Below are 25,814 nucleotides of genomic sequence, written 5' to 3' on the forward strand. Positions count from 1 at the left end.
CAGATCAGCCAGCTATTAACCAAATCTTTAGGAGAACCAAAAAGCAGCAACTCCACTCTTACACGGACAGTTGCTTTCTGCCTTTTCCTTACCGAGGATTCGCCGGTGGACTGCGTTTGTTTAGGACTTTTAATGAGAGCGCAGGAGGGAAAATCCATCTTTTCCCAACCCAAGCCAAAGCAAACCCGGCCGAGGGGTGAAGACTGGGTCCGAGAACCACTGAGAGCTTTACGCACAGCTGTGTGGACACAATAAATTGAGTCTAATTGTGCCTGTGTTGCATCCAGTAGAGAGTATCTGAGTGACGAGCACCGACTACACCGGATTCACATGGGTGCAATGATAGCAGATATCACCAAATGGCCAGTCACCTTCAGCTTGTATTAGCCTGTATGGATAACCACTGGTAGCTTTATTTATTCTCCCAAAGCCAAACAGTCTTTGCTGCGCGCCCAGCACATCGCTGCGTGTTCGTGTGTGTGCCGGACTAGATCAGTTCAAGAAGACTCAAGTCAGAGGAACAGAGTATCCATCTGGTTAGCAGAGCTGTACAAAATCCAGAAGTAGAGAAATGTGAATCCAGAGAGACACAGAATCGATTCACAGAAGAAGAAAAAAGCCAAATCCTTAATCTCCTTTTTTCAAGCCGCCCCAGCATCCTTACAAACGGCTGTCCACAAACCTGGAGAGCATACGAAGAAAAGCCAAAGAACGACGACAGGACCACGAATAGGAGAAGAAAAAAAAAGTGAGACTAAAATAAAAACAACGACCCCCAGGTCGACAGAGGACCATGTTTGTCCCCCTGCCGGTCCCCTTCGTCTTTCAGAGAACAGCGTCCGACTTCAGCGCCTGGAGACTCAAGTCCTCGCTGGCTCCGCGGTCCAGTCCCGGTAAGACGCCTCTCCCCGGTCCCATTCCCACTACTGTGTACCTACGCAAAGAATCACAGTTGATCATAGTTTATTTAAATTTTTTTTTATTTATAACCTGCTAAATCTAGATTTTTAAAAAAGTCTTTACGCATCATTTTATTTTTCCAGTTTCACGTCAGATTTCTCAAACACCCAAAATAAACTTAAATAAAATACACATGTGTAAACCGATGATGCAACATACAACCCACAAACTTCATTTTCCATATGTGAAAGATGCTAAATGCACTCCATAACCACTGTAGACGCAAAATGAAATTCTTTAAGAAACAAAAATATCATTTATTTATTTAAAAGTAGAAAAAGCAGATCAGACTCTCATTATTAAATATTTCAAGACATTTGGGATTTCTTTGAAATTACACAAGCAAGTGATTTTTGTCAAGGAATATTTGAGGACTAAATATCATAAAAATGTGTATTTTTATTATTTGTCATTATATCCTCACAAAAAGAGGGAAAACGATCAGTTTAACTTGCAATACTTACTTGCATGTAAATCCAAAAATGTAAAATAACACCGCAAATTGGATGCATGAATATATGGGCCATTAGCATCCATCACAGTCTCTCTGAGGCGCCACACTCTCTCCTTATCTTTTCCTCTTTCATCCATGGCAATCCATCCATCTCAGCCTCCATCCCATCTGTCTCCTCTCTGCTCCTCTCCTTCGGTCTAACTTGGCTAGGTTTGTGGGGAATATTCATGGTCATCTATCGATCAGATCGTATTGATCCCTGACAGGAGGCCACATTGGGAAAACAGGAGTACAGTTAAGTTGGCTGAGGGAGAAAGTTTGCCAACACAGGTGATGATGTGAGAGGGGAAATGGTGGCGTTTTCAAGAGACTGAAATTGAAATCCATATATTAGAAAATCAGAATAATTTAATTAAGGACTGATTTTCGTTTTATGTTTTTTTTTTAATCTTTGGGATTAATCGGTGGGATTGTCAGTCAATACTTGGTTTTTATGAGGACCTTATGATGCTTTAATGCTCTGCTTTAATAAATTATGATCACTATAATATTGCAGTGTGATCAATATTGACAATGCACTTCTCTGGATTAGCTTTCTTTGTTTGAAGATAAAAAATTGTGATGTGCTGTGCATTATAAATCTAAAGGTAAAATTACAGTGTTAACAAATCAGCTGAACGTCTTAATTTTATGTCGTTACATTTGGTTTTTAGATAGGTTGTTCAAAGTTCTCCCTTTCCTGCCACCTCCTGGGTAAAACTTTGTGACGTGTTGGTCACAGAAACAGGAGTGTGTGCACTGAGGTGTGTGTTTGAGCAGGATTCCTGGAGGGTGACAGTGCCGGTGGCTCCTCTGTCCCACCTCCCATCCATCCAGCCGGAAATTTAAAAAGACAGATGGGGTTAGGTGTGTATGCTGATACATGCCGAGCCGTGCAGGGATAATTCAGGCTATCACCTTAAGTAGGTGTCAGGAGGAGAAAAACGGTTGTGGTTTTTAATGAAACCTCAACTGCTTCTGGCGGCTTTGACAGGCGACATATAACCACCGAGCTTCTGTTTCGGGGGAGGGGTCTTTTTTTTTTAAGTTGATCCTTTAAGAAATTAAAGTAAAAGACCTGATGGGCGAATAGGGAGGAGAAGTGCACACTGGGAGCGAGGGGCCAAATGAATGATTGAATGAATAACAGAATGAGTGGGTGCATAAATGAATAATAAATAGATGCGAGGGTTAAAGTATCAGTGAATTAACAGGTGAAAGAGTCATTGAATTGAATGAATAAAAGCAATAAAAGAATGAATTAGTGAGAGTGGGAAAGGGAGTTTAATGCTTTGGAGAGAAATAAGCCAGAATGGAAGATTCTGTGTTAGCAACGACACTGTGGTGTCAAAGGGATAATTAAATGGCCGTGACTGAATGTGGATTATTAAATGAGGAAGTAAATTAGGAGTGAATAGGTGAAAAAAAGAATAACGAGGGTAGGAGTGAGCCAGCAGTTCCTCAGCAGCTCAGTCTGCATGGTGTATTTTCCACATGGGAGAAAATGAAAGGGTCAGAGTTCTTGTACTGGCTGCTTTTTTTTATTTAGACATGTTGGTGCGATAAGCAGCCGATACACACGAGGGAAGTAAAGTAGGTAGGAGAGCAAAGGGCAGCACTCATCCCTCCTTTCCCCTGTTATTTCTCCGCTTTTCTCCATCTTTCATCTTTAATCTCTGGAGAGAAAGAAACTCCGAATCCTCTGTTCCTCATTGTCTTTCTCATTTCTGTGAAGTGTTGACTTGACACAAAAGCCTTTTCTGTAAAATGCAAACTCTCCCGTCTTCCTCTCGCTCCCTTTTTTCCCTCTCCCCGTCTATCCCTCTCTTCCTGTGTCTTGTTCCCTATGGACGGGGGGAGTTGTTGAATTGGATTTGCCCAGTGTGGTTTGCCTGGGCCCCATAAGCCACTTTAGCTAAGTCTGTTACCCACAGTTCTCTGCCTTTCTCTCGCTCTTCCTTTCTTTCTGTGATCTGACCAAGGCGTGCATCTGTACAACTCCGTGCACCTGTAAATGTGTGAGCACGCACACACCTGGGTGTGTTTGCGTTAGTGGGAGCAAAGACGGGAGTGTCAAAAGTCTAAGACGAGGTGAGTGAGGTTCAGTGGAGAAGGAGCGAGAGAGTGGTCCTAAACAGCAGACGCTTGCAGACAGTGGCTCTACAGTGGATCTAAACCAAGGGCTTATGGGTTTTTTGTCAGCTCGACTCTTAAACGCTACAGTGTTGAGACCGCTGGCCTCAGCTGAGCGGGGCCACAGACACATCACTGCAGTCGCACACCTTTAAAATGGTCACTGGATTAAATTTGTCATCTGAGCTTGATAATGTTTTCTTTATATTTGTAATGTTGCACTTTATTAAATACATTTTTAAGTGCAGTAAATGGTTCCAGCCTTGGAGAAACCGATGGGTTGGGCTACTTTCATGATTGCTATCTATTAAAGAAATCTGGCTTGAGTTTTAGTGCCTTTAAGTCCTTGGAATCTCCCGCTATCAATTCAGATATTGTTTGGAAATGCATCACCCTGAAATCTGCCTCTATTCACACTGCGGCTGTATGAATGCAAACATTATTACAGTGAGTGGATCCTATAACTCGTGAAGTATACAGAAAACCACTGGCTTTACAACTCGTGTGCTTTTAGTAATGAAAGCCTTTTATTACGTTAAGCATTTTCTGCTTTTTAAAAACTCCTATCATATTGTTGACCCGTAGAATTACTTCGCATTCACAGAGTTATTTTGCCAGGAATGCTTTGTTGTGTATTTTCATTCTTCCTGAGTTGTTTTCAGGATCCAGTGTTGTGAATTAATTAAAAATAGATAACACAGTATAGATGTGAGCTCTGAATGCGATTGTTGTAGTAGCTCAGATTTCTCGCTGCCTGTGTTAGTTTGGGGAACTTGTGCATGGGGCAGGAATGAGGATGAACTCTGACATCTCATCAGTGTGGTCATAAACCACATCACATCTTTGAGTTCTTTACTTTCCAGCCATTAATAAACCCAAAGAAGCATTCAGATCATCCACAGTTGAAGAGTAGAAACTAGTGTTTCTTGGCTCATTTTCAGCATCACATCTTTGCCGCAAAGACTTAAAACCTCCTTTTTTGTGCAGCCCGGTCTCTGCAGCGGTGTGTGTGTGTTTTCAGAGGGCAGTGAGGGCGGAAAGGGACCTGTAGCTGCCTCTGCTCTGTCCCTCCTCTGCACCACAACAAAGGAAATCTAAATGCTCTTTTATTTTATGTACACTGCTGTAAAATCCTCCAGGGCCACTGTGGCCCATATAAAACTGAGAGCTGTCAAATTCACAGAGAGGAGGCACATGTCTGGATTGAGAGGGATGGTTTATTTATGTTGGCTACTGTGAGAGGCCTCTTATTCCAGGTGTAGTTATGCAGCACAGCGTTCTTTTTAGTCTCTAGTTCAGCGTGTTCAGACGCGCTTTTCTATTTAGATTACCCCGCAACACATACGTAAAGTCATGATGATTCACGATCAAACAAAAAAAGCTGTCTAAAAATATTTGTGCAAGTGGCATTAAAAATACAACAAAGGAAAGCAAACGAGAAGAAAAAGCTTGTGATGGTTATGAATGACCTGTAAAACGGTGCATACTTAAGAAATAAGTAAACATTGCATTAGTATTGTATTGTTCAGCAACAGTGCAGAGAAACTTTATTTCAAAGTGCATATCCCATGCACACACACACACAGACACACACACACACACACACAGGGTGCTGCGTGCTGTTTGATAACTACCTCCTCTCACACCCAGGATCTTCACCTCGTGGAGCCCAGGAGGGGGTTGTGAAGTCTGGGCCACATCAAATTGAGGCCCGAGTGTTCAGATTAATTGGCTTTCTGTGTTTGTGGAGCACACGTTTGTGCGATTATGGATAACAAAGCACGTGTGTTTGTGGGAGAAAGATGTGATTTTTGCTCTGTTCAAATGTGTGTTTTTAAATTTGTGTATGAGCTCTAAGTGAAGCTGGTTACAACGTATATCTGTATATATTTGAGTTTATTCAATGAGGGGGAAATGCATGCCAGCTGGAATTTCTATAATTTGAACACGTGGGTGGGCATGTGTGTGTGCATAAAGCTGCCAGATCTGTGTGTGAGCAGGCAGACAGGTAGACGATTCAATAATTGCACGTTGAGGTCAGTTATGGATCTTTCCGGCATGTCTGGTTTATCTAGAAACCACAAGAAGCTCATAGCTGCCCATTGTGTGAGTGGTTTTAACCTTCCACCGCTATTGATTAGCCAGCATTGACTGCTCTCTCGCCACCCCATTTGTGAGTGGAGACTGTTGATGTGTGTGCATGAGAATTTGTGGTTGTGGGTGGATCTGTGTGTATTGACACGAACAGCTGCCACAGATGTGTGGGAATGCGAGGAAGCGCGCGCCTGTGAGGACACCGGCGTCTGCATGTGTGTGTCCGCGTGCGTATGGATCAGATTTTAAAAGGGGCAGCGTTGTTGGCGAGTCCCGGTGCTAACGTGATTGCGAATGACAAAGCGTCCAGGCGGGTTTGTTAGCTCCATAATGGGGAATCAATAGACACAACACAGATGTCAATACAACATGCTTTATTGCGTTAAGCTGCCTCACCCCCACACTGAGCTCTGTACATACACACACACACACACAAACTGCATGTGACGATGTATCCGCTTCATTCAAATGCATGCAAATATTAAAGTAAGTACGTGACACGCATATCAAAGAGGTTGTCAGTGACACGTTTTTTTGTTTGGCTGTTTATGAGTCGTTTTATTTGCACCACTGCTCAAAAGTCTGAGGTCGTTTCAAAATGTTTGAGCTATAAAAAGAAAAACACATTGGTTGTTGAAAATATAGCATTAAATTAATAATTCATTAATGTCTGGTTAGACGCAGAGACGCCCAATTTCAGAAATCATCATTCCTGTTTAAATTTTACATTGTGTCTTCAGGTTAGCGGTCTTAAATGCCTTCTAAAACATCTTTATGCGCAAAGTGAAGATGTCATACAACAGTTTGTGTTACTCCCTTCACAGAACAGTTCATACTGGCTCCAACCAGAGAGAAAAGAAGTAGGAGGACCCAGTGTAAGTGGGCACCAAGAAAAGACATCAGAGTCTGGAGTTTGAGAAACAGACACCTCACTTGTCCTAAACAGGCAGCTTCATTAAAGGGTATCTGTAGCAGCCAGACTAATCCTGTCAGTGAATACAGTATTATATATTAAAATAATTCCATCATAGATTATCAGTTCAGTTTCAGTTTATTTTTTTGTATCAAAAAAAATTACAATTAAAATTTTGAGGGGAATTTTTGGACTACAACTGGACCCGTGGAAGCAATCAGCTAGTCAAATATGTTGATTCTTTAATGAGTATAGCATTTAATTCCTTTCTTTTACAAACAACAACATTTATGACCACATAATCTTTCATTAACATAGGGCCGTGTTATATATCAATTAGTACATTTTATCAGGTTAATTACTTTACTTGAACTGCCTTCACACTGACACTGTTGTTGTTTCTCAGTGGTTGTTCTGCAGACAGACATTTTCATACATACTTGAAACTCTTAAAGTGTAAGCCCAGTCTGTTTAGTGTTCTCTTTGCATTTTCACTGATGTTAAAAAATCAAAAATGAACTAATTAACATACCTCAATTTTTACATGTCAGCCAAGCAACAAACAACCATGGACCTACCAAAACTGCAGTCTCTCTAGTGGCCGCTGGAGGCTGGATCCAAAAATGAGTCAGTCCCCATAGAGTCCAGTGTTAAAATGCCAAAACTTTAAAGCAGAAATAAAAATCTTTACAGCTTGCTTAATGATACGATTTTGGTTTTTATATCAGATGTGACATTAAATCAGCTAATTTGTGTCTTTTTGAATGCAGTTACCTGGCAAAAACTGTGTTTAACCATTTGCCTGGCCCATGTTTGTTTAGTGAAATTCAAGCATTTTCTTTTTAGCATTAGCTCAAAACACCACGCTCATTCCTTTTGCAACAACAGTCACTTCTTGCACCAGAAAACAAAACGGTGATGACCATAATGCTAAAGTCAGAGTATCAGAACTGGGCTTAATCAATCGGTGACATCACAGTGGCTACATCTGTCTTTTATATACAAGCACTGGTGCCAGCGCGCGTTTCCTATCACACGCCTCATCGTTAAAAATAAATGTAAATTTACCAGAAACATAAAACATTGTCATCTATAGCAGATATAATAAATGTCCTGTGCATTACCTTCACACATGCACAAACCTTTGCATGCAGCATTGAACACACACACACACACACACACACACACCTATACAGAGACCTTTTGTCTTATAGATGAAAAAAGCCATTTCATACCATGGACACTTCCTGCTGTGCAGATATGAAATAAAAACGTTGCCACAGCAAAATATGGGCGCCTGAACTCTGCTTCCCCTCTGCTGCCGTCTGTATGTCAGTCCATCCAACCAGCTAAAAACTCTTATAGTTACCGTGGAAACATTCATAGGCCATTAGACACACATATAGGAGGAGAAGAATCTAGGTAAACACTGTCCTCCTCCACACATAAACACACGTGCATCCTGCATTGGACAGTCATCTTAGTCTTGCGCTCTTGATGGCTGCCCTTAATGGCCCAAAGACCATTAAGGGCTAAATTGGCTGTACTCAGGCTATATTTGACTGCCCTCTGTGCCCCGCTCTCTTTGGGTATGTAATCGGCAATCATATGTAAGTGTGTGTTGGTTTGTGTTTGCAACCATGTCTGTCCACGAAAGCACGAGTACCCTGTGTACTTCTTGAGTACTTGTGTCTGTAAAATTGGTGTTTCCCTGATGGCTTGTCGTAGAGTACGTGTGTGTGTGTGTGTTTATTTCGGCCAGTGTCCATTTTACACCCCCGTCTAAATAATGAATCGTGGGCGCAGCAGGGGACCTTTTTTGGTTTAACACCAATGCCCACCCTTAATCGAATGCACTCAGCGTGTGCTGCCCCTTTGTCCGACAAGGTGTCTGTCGATAGGCTTTCTCCTCAGTGCACATAAATGCCATAAAGAACCCCGTGCCTATTCATTCATCTCATAGCTCACATTCCGTCTCTCCACACTCCTCTCCACCTCTCCCTTCACTCCCTCCATCACTCTAATTCCCTGCCCTGGCCCAGCGTGCAACCTGGTCTGTTTGGTCAGAAGAAGGGAAGGCAGGAAGAAAAGGGAACACGAGGGCAGGAGTCAGAAATAAAGGCATGAATGCTGTTCAAGGTACTGAGAGGCTGGTTTCAGGTCATGACTGCTGCTTGCCTTCTAATTAAGCAGAATAATTAGGTTTTACGCTATACACCAATTAGGGGTGTGTGTGTGCGCATGTGGCAGTGTTAAGTGATACATGAAGGTTTCTCTTTGGGTTTCTTGGTTCATTTTAGCACCTCTTGCTGTTTGAAAGCACTCCTTTTCTGTAAACTTGACGTGTGCAGTGAATGAGCTCTATCACTGGCTAATTTATCGTTTACCTGGTCAACTACTTGCATCCATGGAGACAAGAGGATCTGTCAAAGTTGTGAAACCAAGTATAAGAATGCAGAAGAAAGCTAACCTAAGGTCCTCTGAACGGTGCATGAAAATGATATGAAGCAGAGAGAGTTATAACTTTTGCTAAATTTTAACCCCTGTCTCTAAACAGGCTTTTACATGAATACACACGCAGTTAGAAGTGGCAGGCTCCATTTTTCCTCAACTACAATATGCTGAAAAATACAAAACTTCAACAAAAACACATCAGCTGTGATGCAAACAGAGATGAAATGCACATAACAAAACAGGTTTATTAGCTTGAGATTCATGCACAATTATCTTTCTAGTTGTCACGCATTTCATTGGTCCAATAAACAGAAATTGTCCAAATATTTTCTGGCTTGAAATGTTTTGTTGATGAACGAGGTCAGAGTACAATGGGAGGACTGTTTGGAGCTCACATGAAACAGTAATTGCAAAACTCCAAACACGAAACAAAAAGGGGTGTCGCACTGATAACCTTGATGTTTTGTTATTCATTGTTAATGTATTTCTAACGGTGCTTATATGTTATTGTAAATAATTGTGTAATTGTTCTTTTTGAATGTTTTGTGCCTGTTTTATAGTTTATAGTTCGTTTCTCATCACCCCCGAGCACTTCTATTTTAAGTTTATGGAAAATTATGGTTTCCAAATGATTTTGGATGATAGGATTGTTATTAATTCAGATTATTAGTGATTATATTGTTATCATGAAAGTCTGAGATCTTGACAGTTGTAACAACATAAAAGCAGGTAGGTCACAGTAGAACCGACCATGCTAAGTGCTGCTCCTGTTGGCTAAGAACATGCTGATGCTCCAAAATGGTGAAAAACTGGAACTTTGATTTCTGCTGTGACATTGAGATTGTGGGGTCAGATTTTGGCATATAAGCAAGGATCCGTGCAGCAGGAGGTGTACAGGTGTAAGGGCATAGTCTTGGAGCTCCTTAATTCCAGTGGAGCATCATTTAAATGCTGCAGATTGTATCATTCCTTCATGATCATGTCAAAAGCTTATATCATCTCAGACTGGATCCATGACCATGAGTATTCGAATGGCCTCCAGATTCACCAAGTCAATCCAATAGTGCACGTTTAAAATGTGGTCCAAAGAAGAAGTGCATGGTGAAGACGCTGCCTACAATTCTGCAGCAACATGATGCAATTATGGCAGTATGAGCCAAAGTAACGAGGAATGTTTTCCAGAACCTTGTTGAATCAATTCCACAAAAATTCAAGCCTGTTTTAAATGCAAAAGTCGGTCCAAACAGTACAAGCAATCTCAGACTACTCGACTTTTAACCTGCTTCAAAAAGTTCAAAGTCATGTGTACGTTTAATAAAACCAAAGGATGAGTCTAGACATCGCCACTTAAAGCAGTTACATTTGTTCATGACACCGCAGTATGTAATCTGTACATAATCTATCTCCAAAGATTATGTGTCTTCTGGCTTCCATTGAATAAATCTGATGGTCAGTAATTTCAGCTTCCAGGAAGCAACCTAACTCGAAAATTACGGAAATTATTTTTGAGGCAGACAGCTGGAATCTGAAAATTCATTTGCTAAATTTAGGACTTAACCAGCAGTCAATTACCATTAGTCGAAAAGTTTCATGCACTGCAATTATAATGTGTTCTTTAAGTTTTTCAGATGGTGTCTGTGTGTGTGTGTGTGCATTAGTGGGTATGTAGAAGGTCTACTGTAGTTTTGTGCATGTCTGTGATCGCCAGCAGGTGTGTGCGTGCGTGTGTATTCTAGCTAATGTCCATCACTGCCTGCTGCCGATGTGTGTAATACAGAAGTGCTGGTCTTTTGTGCCAACCTCAAGGCAGTGATCTTGTTCCCCTGCTTGCTTGAATAGAGAGAACAGGGCTTAGGAAAGGCTCCTGTCCTCCTTCACAGGTTTCTGACATAATGAAGCCAGTGTGTGATCTCACACAAAACCTTCCCGTGGAAGTGTGAGGAAGCTCGTCTCGCTGCTTTTGCCTATAGAGATTAAAATGACAAGCAGGATAAGCAGGGAGCGTGTGTGTGTGTGTGTGTGTGTGTGTGTTCCTGTGCTTGTCTGTACTTAAGTACATCTTCTTCTCTGAGTGTTTGCATGTTTACGCGCCACTGTAATGTAATCTCGCCGTTCTCAGTGCCGCAGGGACGTTTAATGCTGGCCAACATAGTTTTGATCGAGTAAACCACACATGGAGAGCCAAAACACTTCCTTTGTGTGGGCCCCTTTGCATGTCTGTGATTGTGTGTGAGTGTGTGTTTCTAAGGAATATGAATCCTTTCAGCCAACAATGCATTTTTTTCCAGCAGCTGATACATTTAGCTAATAAACTCGAATGACAAAAGTCAGGTTCGTTAGATTGGATTCCACCTCTTTTGTCTCCTCGTTCCACCCGTCCATCCCCTTGACTGGTGGTCACTGCAGTTTTGGGGAACAGGGCAGATTTAAATCCCCCCCCAATTTAATTTAGCTGACAGGAGTTATGGAAATGAACTTGTGGGACAGAGAAAGGGGTGTGTGATGAGAGGAATGGATGGATGGGAAGGAGGGGTAGGGGTCCCCTTATTTACCTCAGGAACACCACGTCCTTCCTGTCCTTCCTGGCCCCAACCCCTCCTTCTCTTGAGCCTGTCTTATTGAGGGACCAGCAGTGACTGTGAAGGGTTTTTAGTGAAAAACGTAATATCATGTAGGAGGAGATGGTTGGGGGGGGGGGGGGGGGGGGGGGGGGGGGGTCTGTATGTATGCACAGAGACAGAAGTAAAGTGACAACAATAGAGGATGGAGAGTGAAAGGAATGGTGGGGGGTTGGGGGGTGGACAGGCACTGGGTCCGGCCCTTTTTAATAAATCTGAGTGCTCTGGTTAGTGCTTCAATCTCCTGTACTCAACTAACCCCCTGCCCACATTACACACAAACACACACGCTCTACCAAATACATACATGCACTTACTCTCTATGACTCATTTTCACCCACATATGCGTTCGCCAGACTACAAGCTCAAGGGCTTTTAGAAGGTGTTTTTGCCAGACTGTACAGCTGATGCTGCTCCTAATTGTACTGTCCACCAGATGTGGGCACAAAAGTATGAAACACCAACTATTTTTTACGTTTAGTGTTTTAATATGAACTTTTCTTTCTTTTTTTTCTTTCTTTTTTTTTCGCCTGCTGAATTTTTATCTTCTTCAGGAGATGTGCATTTTCAACAAGCATAAAAACAGGCTAAGAGATATGCTAGTTAGTGAGCCCACAAGCACCTGAATGTGCCCAAAAGCATCTGGATGTGCTGTAAATAGTGCATCTAATGCATGCAATGACTCCAGTGTGGGTGCTTTTTGAGCACCTGGTGAATTAAAGCAAAGAAACAACACGCTAACACACTACAAAATATCTGCAGGCTACGTACCTTGCATTTCTGGGTCCATTTTGTTGTTTGAAGGTGTAATTTTCCTATTCGTCATAGATAACTGGCCCAGTACAGATGGCAAGATGTCACGTTAAGACAGCTACAGTGGAGTGTAATTGCAGAAAATCTTTCGCCTGTCTAAAGCATCAACAGTAAACATCAGGTTTTGGTCTCAGCCACTCAGATGGAAAGAGCAAGAACCTCTTTATAGAGGTTCCATTTTGTGCCAATGTTTAAGATTCACACCGAACAAAATCTCTGCATAGATTCTTAATAATACGTAGTCAGAGACGTGGAGAATTTTTTACATTCCATGTCCGTGCTGTTGCCGTTGATATCACTTTTGCTGTTAGTGTATACAGTTCAAATCCAACAAGTTCAGGGCCGTCCTTTGTGCGCTGTCAAAAGCCTCGATGGAAAAATGCATGAAAGAAATCACAAAGCTAAAAAGCAGTCAGTTAAAGCAAAGTGGAAACATTAAGACACTTTATTGTCAGATAAAATATGGAACTCACAGTGGGTTGACATTTAACCAGGTGAGAATATAAAAGCGTTATATGTTATTTTGAATCAAGTGCACCTAAAGTACCTCCGTGCCACAGCAGTATTGTATTTGCTCAGGTGGTGTATAAGTTAACCTATATGTTTTGAAGTATCAATCTGTGACTATAAATGAAAACATAACAGGTACAAGTAAAGAGTTTCAGCCATAAAGAAGCCATATCTGACTTAAATTTGGCCAGTTTCTCCTTCAAGGTCTTCTTATTGTTCAGCTCTGGACTGCTTTCTGGTCTTATCCTGTTTTTAGGAAGTTTGTTTCTGACCACTTGGATGTCTGATAAAGACAAAATTATTAGCCTTTTGTCAATTTCTTTTTTTTATTTAACAAAGCATTTCTAAACATATTGGTTTACTTTAAAAAGCATAAATTATTTATTGCACACAAAGCACAAAGCTTGTAAAATCAGGTTAAAACTGAGGTTTATCTTCTAATTTACACAGAGTATAAAAACTCCAGCCAGGGTTTAACCTGTCACTTCAGAAGATGATTTCAGAGATGGATATACAAACTTATCACAGCAGTTCCAAGTGGTGAGAGATGTAAATAAAGACCCTAGAAAAACTGCCAAGACACCTGTGAGTGACTTAGCCAAGTCGAGAATTCAAATCTCAAAAAGACAATCACTAGAACCCTGCCAGGAATGGAGAGCAGACTGAACAATGCCAAGGACAGCCTGGAGGAAGATTATGCATGCTGGAAGCGTCTCTGTGTTCACGTGAGGCAAAACCAGAGCTCTTTGGTCATATAGATGCTGCCTATGTTTGGATACAAAAGGGAGAGATGTGCAAACCAAAGAAACACGGTGGTGGGAGTATTATGCTGTGGGGGACGTTTCAGTGTATCTGGAACTGGGAATCTTGTTAAGGTTGGAGGGAATTATGAAGAAAGAAGGATATGTGAAGATTGGATACGTGGATATGGGTCATCACGAAACACATCATTCCTGGTGAAGAGCTACCTCCAGAAGACCAGAGCGACATATTGACTGGCCTGCACAAAGCCCTGACTTCTGTGCGGTGATCTCAAGGCCAAGGTCCATGTAGGGACACAAATGCAGAATAGATGATTAGCATCAGAGCGTGGGGGTGGGGCAATTTTGACTCTGGGAGTTTTTGTTTTTTGTGAAGTAATTTTGTAAAATAAAGTAATTTAAACATCCAAACTAAGTATCATCCCTCATGACGAGAGCTCATGATGAGGTCTTCAGCAATGACCTAGAGAATGAGCAGCAGCTTTCAGCGAAAGGGACTGCAGTGTCATAGCCTGAAGGTGAAGGAACTGGGTCAGGAGCATGCTCATTGTTTTTTTACACAGGGTTGTTCACAATGGATTTGTCCTTCAGGGTCAGACTGTCAGTCCTGGGTTTTGCTGTAATGCACGGAGGCATCTAAGTGAAAACATCTGGTTAAAATCACCTGCATGTACGTCATCATACCTCAGTGTGCCAGTCCAGAACGGACTGAACATGAACCAACACAATGTTTGCTCACCACCCGTTATTGCTCCAAAAATGTATTCAAATTAGAGGATTGCTGTTTTGATGTACTAGAGGAGATCTAGCATACAATGCAAACACACAAGTGGAAGCTAACAGAGCTCTCCTGGCAAAGCTTAAAGTGGTCCAGAGCTGCATGAGAAGATGACCGTGAAGGAGAGATTGGCCAAATTTAAATCAGGTAAGGTTTGCAAGAACTTCGTGATCATGCTGCTTCCTTACGTTTGACTCGTTTAACAGATACTGATTCAAAAAGAGCTGCAGACGTTATGCTCATATCTAAAGCGCCCAAAACACCAGTGAAAGAAGAATCTAAGCTATGTGAGACACCGTATTTCTAATATAAGTGTCTCTAGAAAAATGTAGAGTTTTGTTGAGGAAATAGAATTGTCAAATTTGATGCCTTTTGCTTGAAGTCTAGGCTTCATATTCAAAACTGTACTCACTAGCTGATTTATGCTCTATATGATTTAAGAAGCCTTTGTTAGGCTGTGAAGTTGCAGCGTACTGTATCCCCCTCTCAGATGCACAGAGGCCAGACATACTCACGGGCAATTTTGAACACATAATCGTCTTCACACTCTGTGACTCCAATCTCTTCCGCGTACAGTACACACACATTTACTACATCAGATAAAAGAGGGGAAAAAACTCTTTTTTTTCTCTTCACGCTTTTTTCTCCTCCTCCCAGCTTACCTCCTTATCACCGCCCCCTCCTCTCTTCTTCTTTATCCTCTTTTATTATCCTCTGCTTTTTTTTCTTTGGCAGAGGAGTGCTCAGTCCAGAAATGAAATTAATCTGTTGTACTACACCCCTCCCTCCCTCCTCCTCCTCTTCTTCTTCCTCCCTGCTTTTCCTCCTCTTCTCGCATCTCAATCTCATTCTCTCTTTGCTCTGTGGGGAGGATTGGACTCGTCACTTTAACCTCTTCATATTGGATATGAATCTGTTAGCCTGCCTGCCCCTCTCTATAACACTCCCCACCTCAATCCACAGAGTTCACACACACACACAGAAGCTGTGTCACACTTATTTACGCACTTGCATGCACACACACACTGTGGTGAACATAAGCATGCACAGACACTGTACTCACACACACTTCATTCCACACAGGTATCTAAACAAATCTCTCAGCAAATCCCAACCCTCGTGCACACAGACCATAAACACACACACACACATACACATGTTGACATCTCTGACAAACCGTCCTTCGGCGGGTTTCTCCCGGTGCTTCAATCAAAGCCATTGATATGAATCTGGGCTGTTTTCTCCATGCTGGCAGCAGCAGTAATATAGCAGCTGTACTTTTTAGCAGCTACACATCTTTCATCAGCCCCCGCCCTGCCTTTTATTCCAGCCACTTCTATGTAGAAACGGCCAATATTGCTGGGTTTTAGCTTTGGCCTTGGCTAAACCATCCAGCCTTATTAGTGAGGATATCGGATGAATGAGAGAGGCTTCATACTTCATATGAAAAAGGAAGGCAGGGAGACGTGGGGAGGGGATGGCGGTAGAAACGGGGGGGATGAGGGAGAGAAATGTGGGGAGTGAGCGAGGTTCTCCTTAATGGTTCCCCCTAGGGGTTTTAGTGGCTACGCGAGCCGCGGCAGCCACATACAGTCGTAGCAGTGAAATGGGACAGGTGAAGATCCTCTCCCTCCTCCTCCTCCTCTCTAAAGAGTGGTATGAATATGGTAAATCCGCTGTCCGCTTGGCGGCATGATTCTCTCCCAGAAAATGGCCCTGTGTCTACGTCCCTGGGGGGTATAAGCTAAGGAGATTCTGCATTTAGGCCCAGCACTCACTCCCTTTCTGCTCTCTGGGGGTTTGAAAAGGCCCGGCCAGCCCCAATCCTCCTATCTATCTCACAACCGCAGCAGCAGCAGTGATAGCACACCACACGGCAGTTCAGCTTAAACATGGTGGCTGGAGCTGCACAGCCATCGCTATCTGGATGCACGGCTTTTACACTCACACGCATGCAGAGCCTCTATCCATGTCTGTGTCTCACTGACGGAGTGAGGTCCATTTAGCTAGTGTTCGCCCGAGGCAGTGAGGGATCACCGGCGACCATCGTCATGTTCTGTTACACACATGCATTCACACACATTCGCACACGCACATACACAAGGTTGTTTTTTGCTACCAGCTCTGCAGCTCCAGTCTTGTCGGGGTCAGAGAACATGGTTGGATGGCAGCTCGCTCAGACAGTCTGTCAGTCATCCATTACTGCAGGAGACAAAGCATTCAGTTTATTTGCACCTAGTTGGCCTTAGTAGTAGAGCTGGGGAATATAGACACAATCCCACAGCATAATATTTCTGACTCAATATTTTCAGTGTGGATAATCAGTATGATTATTGGTTCGTTCACACAGATTGTGCGTAACGTTATTCCAGAGGAGAAACACTAACGATGTCGGTGTAACAGCCAACCATGTCAACTAAAACGATGTGAAAAGAAGGCTGAAAATTTCCCTGCTGAGTACCTGGGTCCAGATGGATAGATGGATCTGGATTAGTTTGTGATATTAAGATAATTTCTTGAACTTTTATTCATTTCAATAGGATTTGTAGTTGTAAACATAAGAAATTAGCCCTTTTGCTCTATTTCAAAAGTAAAGCATCTTTATAAAAGTCAATCACTTGTAAGTTGAGCCAAGGAGGCAAGGGTCAAATTCAGACAAGCTTACAAACTGGACCAATCACATGCGCTCAGTGGCAGAGGTAAAGTCCTATGAAATATACAGTTATTGAAACATTAATTTCTATTAAATGTAGATATATGCTCAGGCAAGCAAAGTATAAACGTATGCTTTGCTTTCCCCAAAAGATGGGAAGTTACAGCAAAGGATGAAAATATATATATATATAATAAATATGTTATCATAAAATAGAAGATTTCAGCATGTCTAAGATTACATGAAAGGGGTTAAATTAGAGAAAAGGAGGAGTGAAGAGCTTAGTAAATCAAAAATGTGATGTACTAAGTGTTGTGGTATGATGTAAGAGAGATATGTATCAGTCTTTATTGCAGTGGAGCTTAAATGGATTTTGCATTTCCAGTAAGTGATGCATAGGTCTGTATTTCTGTGCATCGACATTTTATTCACCAGCCTTATAAAGTTAAACGTTAATTACAGTCATGGTGCTGACTGATAGAAATCCAGTTTCTTAATAGCAGGAATCAGTCTTGTGGCCTTTCATTTCTAAGTCAGTTTTCTCATTATTAAAAGGAGCATCTGAGAAATACAAACTGAAACTTTTAGAAAAAGTTTGTATTCATTCAAACATCCGAGTTGGTGTGAATTGCTGTCATAGTGAATATCTGTTAATCTTGAAGTGTGTCTTTGGCTCTGTAAATTATTTATGATGCAGAGTAATGGGCTCTGTGCAGCACAAAAAGGAAAAAGAGGCTGCATTTAAACCGCAGGCTGTAAAGGTTACAGAGACCACGGTCCTAACAAGTGGAAATCATTACAGCATGAATGTTCATTTATTGCTGTATACCTCAGTCTACTTAAAACATGGTTGTTTTCATTTAACATACTGTGTGGAAATATTCACTGTTTCAAAGTTTATTACATTTATTACGTATTATAACATCTGAAATGGTTAAATGGTTATTTGTATTGAGCTGTGTGGTGGTAAAGGTGATCGTTAATGATGATGTTTATATTTGGTTAATATCTGTGATCTAAAAGTGTCTGAAAAAAGTGTTTGAATATCATCAGTGATCAGAGTTTTGGACTCTGTTTAGCACACCTGTCATGTTGCTCTAATGTTAACATTTGAATTTAGAAATGATAAAATATTAAAATGGATGTTGTCGGTGTGTTCATTCATGTGAGTTAAGGTTTGATTGTGTGTTTGTGTGTGTTTTTAAATTAAATGGGCTCTTCTGTGTGGAGGGGGTGCCTGTGTGTCCACGTGTGCGTCTGAATTAGTGCTTTTGTCCTTCAGCTGTGGCACATGTGAGCCCAGCAGTGTTTGTATAGTGCATCTGCCTGTGTGTGCATGTGTAAATCCATGCTTATGTGTTCATTTCCCAGCCCCCTACTCCTCCTCCTCTGGGGTGGCAGGGGTCCAAGGGCCTGGCGCCCTGTGTCATCCTGAACCTCCTCCTCATCTCCTTTGTCTGCTCGTCAGTTAGGGAGCGGTCCACGCGGGACCTGGGGATGCGGGGGGTTAACCTTTGCCCTTAACCCCGTAACCTCAGCCCTCCCTTCTCCAATGCCCGGAACAATTCATATGCAAGCGACCCATCACCAGCCTATTCTTCTCTTTCAATTGTCCACGCCTGGGCAGGCTGTTGTGTCAAGTCTCAAGTTCAAGTCCCGGGACGAGCCAGGCCATCCAGGGCCAGGCCAGACCACAACAGACCAGATCTGGCAGGCATTGAGGGTCTGGGGGGGGAGGGAGGGGAACTAGTGTTTGGATGCTCATATTTTATGGGGGTCAGTGAGAGATGGTCTGGCTCGTGTTTTGGGGATAGGCTGGGGTGACATGCTGGGGTCAGTCCTGCTCTGACAAACATGCCGGGATTTCATCTGCCATTAAGCCTCCTGTTACTTACAGAAGAGAAGAAAACATCCTGATTTATCTACTCTGAGACAATTTCTGTTTGAAATTAGGACTGCTACAATACGTGGTTTTCACGTCATGATTATAATGGTAAAAATTAATCCAGGATAATGATAGTGCCATATATATAAATTTATAGAATAAAAATTAATGTAATAGATTCAGTAGAAATCTTAATTTTTACATAATTAAAATTTTAGCTTTGTGTCTAAATGAACCATAACTGCATTAAAATCATTCAAAATAAGTGATTTCTGATATTATCTAATGTGCATTAGTGACAAGATATAGATATTTTATTTGTAAATATCATGAAACTATCAATGCTTGTATATGACTCCAAGTCTTTTTGGACAGTTTAATCTACTGTAAGTTTTCCTGACTGATTAAGTTTTGATTTTCCATGTTACATCCTTAAAGTGGGCTCTTGTGTTGTACTTAATGTGTTGCAAAGTAACATGATCCTGTAAACGGACCTTTAGCAGTTTTGAGTATTTTAAGTAATTCATATTTCAGATAACATAAGACATTTTTTTAGGCTTTTGCATGAAATTCTTGTGTCAATCAGTGGCACGTCATGGACAAAGATCAATAAAACTGCACAAAGACGGTTGTTTGTTTTAAAACTGAGCAAAGCATTTCTCTGAACACACCTATCTACGTTGACTCGTCAACCCTCTGCACTCATGGTGTCACATTTCTTAAACCCAAGATGAAATTATTAAAAACCCAGCTCATGAAACTGACCTGTTAACATAATGGCACAGCTAGACCACCATGTGACAGTTGCTTATGGGTACTGTAGTTTTGCTACTTCAACAGCAAATGGAGTAAAAAACACAATTTCTCAGATAATACATTGGACCATTAGGAAGCGATGGCTCTAACACAACTCTGTGGCGTCACATCGTCTCTTGTAATGTTGTTGTTCTCATAGAATTAAAACTCCAAGTGGGGGAAAATAATCATTTATCTGTGGTGGAATTGTCTTTCCATAGTTGCATAGAAACAGAGGAAAATAATAAAAAAAGACTATTTATTATGTTATTAAACAAAGATTTGATTGATGATATGCGTACATCTTGCATGTCATATGATGCATAATGTCAGGTTTTGAACAAACACAGATTTCTCTGTAAATATTGTACAAACTGATTAAAACTATTTAAAATACTTCAAGTATTGTGAAATTAAGGTGGGATAAACAGAGAAATACATTTCTTTTTTAATATAAAGATTTTAATACTAATATATAATAACCTGAGATTCTGTTTTCATTGCGTTTATTTTTATTCTAGATGGACTCCAGCACAGAATTTCACCTTTATCTTTATGTTTTTGTGGAGAGGCTCATTGTCCTTCATCGAGGGGCCTGCTGTGGGGGTTGGTGCTACGGGCTCGGGGTCAGGGTCAAGGTGGGTGGGGCCTGGGTCAGCTAGCCAGACGGATGCACAGACGGTGGACTTGACATTGATGTGGATGAGTGGATTAACAGGATCGGGAGGCTCCTTGTGTTTTTAAGTGTATTGTCAGCGAGGACGATATGAAAGTGATGGTTTGTATCCGTTTGAGTCGGGAGGATTTAAATGTTTGTGGTTAGTAAGAATACCAGAAATTAATTTTAGCCTCTAACAATTTTCATGTTTGGCGCGGGAGGTGACTGAAGTTAATGCTCTTCCAGTGATTACATTTTTTTCATGAGCTGAATTTTATTGGAAGCCAGATACATCTTATATTGGCTAACAAATGAAGTGTAAGAGAGCGCACACGAGCATATACACACACTGGCCTTCAGTTTGCACGTGTAACGGTGAATGAATGCAGTGATTGAACCATCTCCTGAAAATAACTAAGCTTTCATTAAACAGAAAAATACCTCCATTGTCCCAGCGCAGCACTGTTAGCCTGCAGAGGACACTGTGAGATGAATAAACACCCATTGAGAGCGAAATAATAATACAGATTGTACATTGCACATTCCACGCACATTATCCTGAGAAAACATACAAATATGTTACAAATATTTTTTGTTGGTTTTTCTTTTCTTTTCTTTTTTCTGCAAAAGCTTAAAGTGGCATTCCTTGAGAAGATGCAGAGCCTCACAAAGTCCAAGGATACGTTAAGTGGGAAAACAATTTCTTCAGGCATCTGACATTTAACCTGCTGCTTGTGTTTGTGGCATTCTTGCCGATAATGGGCTGGAGTTTGTTTTGAAAGCATCCCAATTGACAGTTGATTGAGCTGGCCTGAAGGTTATCCAGCAAATGGAGAATGACTTCTGCCCTCTAAGAGCCAAAGCTAGTCAGCTGGTAATGGTTGCTCTGTAGTGTATGTAGTTGGCGCATAGACTAGACCGATGATTTTACTTTCCAGATGAACCTGTGCTGTGTGTCGAGGATGCAAAATGACTGCCTGTAACAAAAGAGGGTAACCTGTGCCTGCGAATGCTTTGTGCACACACTTGTCTGTTTGCATCATGCACAGCTGTCTGCCTGTTACACTGCTGCTGTTGCTGTTGAAAATCTTCTTATGAGCAAAATATTTTAGCTAGTACAGATTTTTAAACCAAATCTATTAATAACCCATATAGTTAGCTTTCATACCAACAACTGCAGCTAATTTTGTGGAGGATTGCACTGATGGAAGATTCGTTTCAGGGCATCACGAGACTCTAAACTCTGAGTAATCAAAGGTAGGATAGAGCTGTCACCAGGATATCAGCAGAGCACAAGTTGAAACTGACTCTTATTCTGTTTAGTTTTGGCTCTTGCTTCGTTTGCAGTCAGCAATTCTTTGTTGATTGTTTGACATCGAATTGAGGTGACGCTCACTGTGTTGGAACTCCACTAACTGTGTGCGTAAATGTGATGTGAGAGCTATGTCTTAAATGAAAACTGTCACAGAAACTTTAATCATTGTAATTTTTTACGAGTTGGATTTCACATTTGAATGTAGTCCAACACTAAACAAGATTTCTAGCAGGTGTAAAAAGAAAAGAATCAGCATATTGTTGAAAGTGTTGCTCAGGAGGAGGAAGGAAAAACGTCCATAAACTGACAATAAAGAAAAGGTTCTGGATCTAAACCATGATCAAACCTGCAGATATAGCATCTGGTGTTTCACCATGTTTAGCAAAGAAGTTCGCAGAGTTCAAAGAAGAAGTGCACACAGTTACTCTTCCTGTCTCACTCTGGGCCATTAACACAAAGCAAATTATTAAACAAACAGCCAGATTTTTACTGAAGAAAGAGCTTTTAATATTCATAACAACTCCCCCCTGTTGCAATTTCTTACCCTAAAAACATGACTTTTTACAACTAAATAAATACTCCAGCTGTTAAATTTAACTTTATTATCGAGCCAAAACAATGACGCTTACCCTTCAGTAGAAAAGATGGAGTACCAAGACCCCAATTTTTCATGAGAAATTCAAACATATAAAACATTATTTGATGGAAGGACACATTAGCAACCAGTGATTCAAATCATGCACCATTTTAATCATTCCACTCTCGTTTCCTGCTGTGCCTGTTTGCCTTTTTCCTGCTGATTGCTTCTGTTTTATATTTTGGATCATAATGTGATTCTGTAGTTTGTGTGCTGCAGAAGAAAAACCCATGAACTAGTTTTAACTGAGTCAGGCAAGTTTAAATATAACACAAGCAACGGGAGAAATGAAATGAAAGCATGAACCTTTTAAACATGACGTGAAATATAACACAAGCAGAGCTAACTTGCAAAAATTGTGAAAAATTAGATCCGATTTTTGTTTCAGTTTTATAAAATATTCAGCAGAAGCTGTGCACCACTTTTCAGTAATATCTTAGCGTCCTGCATTGAAAGGTTGCGTGTGTCTCTGATTGTTGGTTTGATTTCAGATTATAGTTTTCATACCACATCTACCGTCTAGCTAGTCTGCTGGTGGTTTAAACCGTGGGAGGCACAGATGACTCTTGATGATTATTTGGAAAAATTACACTGCTGTCCAGTGAAATCCAAGTAACATGTAATTTTAGCATTTTTCTTTTTTTCTGCTTGCTTGAACTAAACGCTTGTTATTTAGGTACTTGGTGAGTTATCTGAACCATGAAAGTTGACACCTAGTATTACAATTTCAGAAAAACTCCACATATTTTTTTTTTCGTGTCTAAAAATTGAGCTTTTTGCAAAAACAGAGTTTTTGCCTGCCAACGATGATATGCAGTCAGCGCTGACAGCTTGCAACCTGTCATTGATGGCAATTGCCACTTTCTTCTTCTGTTCCTGAGTGGTGAAATCACTATGTTCCAACTTGTCAGTTTTCTCAATCCAGTACTCTGTTTTTACCTTTTATATTGATAAAAGTACACACCGCAGATGTATTATTTTCTTGAATATGTGTATAAAAAAGAGAAAAAGACTCTTAGCTGAAACATGATTCAGTGATTCCTGGAGGATGTGTTTACTTTTGTGGCTTTTTCACTTCACTCAGCATTAGCTAGCGTCAAATGTAGTGGTCACCAGTGGCCAACTCTCAGCCCTAATAACCATCTGAAAAACAGAAAAATCCAATAGAGCTCTGCTTCGGTCGTACTCGAAGGTAAGACGCCGTGAAACTGTCTCACTAACTGAATTTTTGATCTAGAAAGGGTGGAAGGTTTTTCTCATGTGTTTCCTCAAATTTATGATCATATTCGGTATGTTAGAGGTTTTTAAACGAGGCTGTACTAAGATTCAAGAAAGATCCGGTCTTCAGATATTTCCAAATCCCATCACACACGTCTGTCTTCCTCCCTCACACACACAGATTAGTTAACAAGCTTGGAAATGGCAACTGACCCAAACACGTATCGCTGCACCCTCCACACCTGCTTCTTCACTTTCTTCTCACCCCTTTGCTTCCCTCTGGAGAAGAGGGGGGGGGAAAGAAAACCAACGTTAAGAGAGAATGGCAGTGGGTGGGTTTGGTCAAGAGAGACAGAGAGACGGGGAGCAGTGGTCAAAGAAGAAAGAAAATGAGAAGGAAAGGGGAGAGATGGACAGACAGAGATACATCAGAGAAAGGGGGAGAGAGAGAGAGATGGCCTGAAGAATAAAAGGAGAGGAGGTAAGGACGAGTACTAAGAGAGCAGGAGAGAGAGAGAGAGAGAGGGCGGGCGACAGACAGACAGTGAGGCATTAAAATTCATGGCCTTTTTTATTTTCCGTGCTGAAAATCAATACTGTCTACTATGGATGAGGTGAGATGTGGACAACAGCGGTTGCTGGCCAAAGCAAGCGAGAGGGAGGAGAGAGAGAAAGAGAGAGGGGGTGTCGTCAATATTAGCAGTGACACAGCCACTGAAGGCCAAGGTAGAGTTGGAGAGGGGAGAGAGGGACTGGGGGATGGGTGGTGTGTATATATATTTATATATGTGTGTGTGTGTGTGTCTGATGGACCGAAGGGGGGGTGAGGTTCATTAAGTCTGACCAGCAGAGCTTTTGGCCAGCGCAGCAGCAGCAGGCCTTTTGTCCGAGGGTTTGGACACACACACATGCACGCACACACACAGATGGATGGACTGATGGATATTACCCCTCTTTCCCATTGTAATTTACAACCCCCTCAGTAGCTCCATCATTTAGGCGATGGTGTGTTTGACTAATGTCTGGCAGATGTTCTAACGCTACTGGCCAACTATTGTCACTGGGCTGGGGTCAGTTCTCGTCTAATTCAGGAAATGGAGATTCTTGTGCGCTCAGAAACTATAAATCTTCCACCATGAAAAGGCTCATCCCTTCCAGGCTCTGCAGTTATTACATTAGTTTCATTTTACACTTTAACTGCATGCAGGGCCACCAACCCCGTACTCTGCATGTCAGCCTTCTCACACAGCTCGGCCAGGCTTGAACTTGAGAAAATTGGCATGTAGCCCTCAAGTTAATTCCATAAATTATGTTTTTGTTTTGTTTTCTTGTAGCTTCGATTATTTTCGTGGACCAGCTGCACTTCAAACAGACCATGAATGCAGTAAAGATGATCCTCAAGGGCAGTGTAGTTTTTATGCAGTGCTAGCTGATGTGCTCTTATCAAGTCAATATTCATGCTGTAGATGGAAAATCAACAGAAACAACAAACATCCTCTTCTGTCAAATGGAAATCATAATGTAATGTTCTATGTCCTTTTGATAACATGGTGCATTTGCGATGCTACTGCTAAAAGGAAAATGTGATGTTGTTCAGCCGTGTTTCATGGTCACAATTATCGTCATTTTGTTTATGATGATAGCGATTTGGTGCGTGTGATACCAGCAAGGCTAGCTTGCTTAGCAAGAAAACCGCGCTTGAAAAAGTGCATTTAGCAACAATAAAAATACAGAGAGCTGCTTTCTGTGTTTATTTTTAGCTTATGTTTAAAAAAAAAACAAACTTTTATCACAAATCGCAATCGTAAAGGAGGCGAGCACAATGTTAGCATAAGTCAAGCTAATAATCAACATGGGTAGAGATCTATGACAACATGAAGGTCAAGTTCAAACCATATAGCACATAAAGACTTGAATTTGGTGCTGGTTTTGGTCTCCACCAAATATATGGTTGAACATCTGGCTGCTACTGTGTTCACCAGCTAGTCTCTACAGACCTTTCCAGACAGTTCATGTGTGCCTGTTAATTTATTTCAATGCTTCATTCTGACATAAGTCAGATATAGATATGTGAACATGTGCACGAAAACTTCCCCATACATGCAAAAGACCTGTTGGACTGGGCA

The 25,814-nt window shown here is 41.4% G+C and overlaps 1 protein-coding gene across 1 annotated transcript in view; it reads left to right on the forward strand.

Moving 5' to 3' along the window:
* Window positions 1–730: 730 nt before the first annotated feature.
* pou2f2a (POU class 2 homeobox 2a) overlaps window positions 731–25,814 on the forward strand; it is a 63,508-nt gene continuing 38,424 nt past the window's right edge. The window contains exon 1 of the mRNA XM_065471632.1: window positions 731–893. Coding sequence (XP_065327704.1) covers window positions 794–893 — 100 coding nt within the window. The 5' untranslated portion in view covers window positions 731–793. The remainder of the gene's footprint in view (window positions 894–25,814) is intronic.

This window comes from Pelmatolapia mariae, linkage group LG22, assembly GCF_036321145.2.
Source record: "Pelmatolapia mariae isolate MD_Pm_ZW linkage group LG22, Pm_UMD_F_2, whole genome shotgun sequence".
Classification (NCBI taxonomy): domain Eukaryota; kingdom Metazoa; phylum Chordata; class Actinopteri; order Cichliformes; family Cichlidae; genus Pelmatolapia; species Pelmatolapia mariae.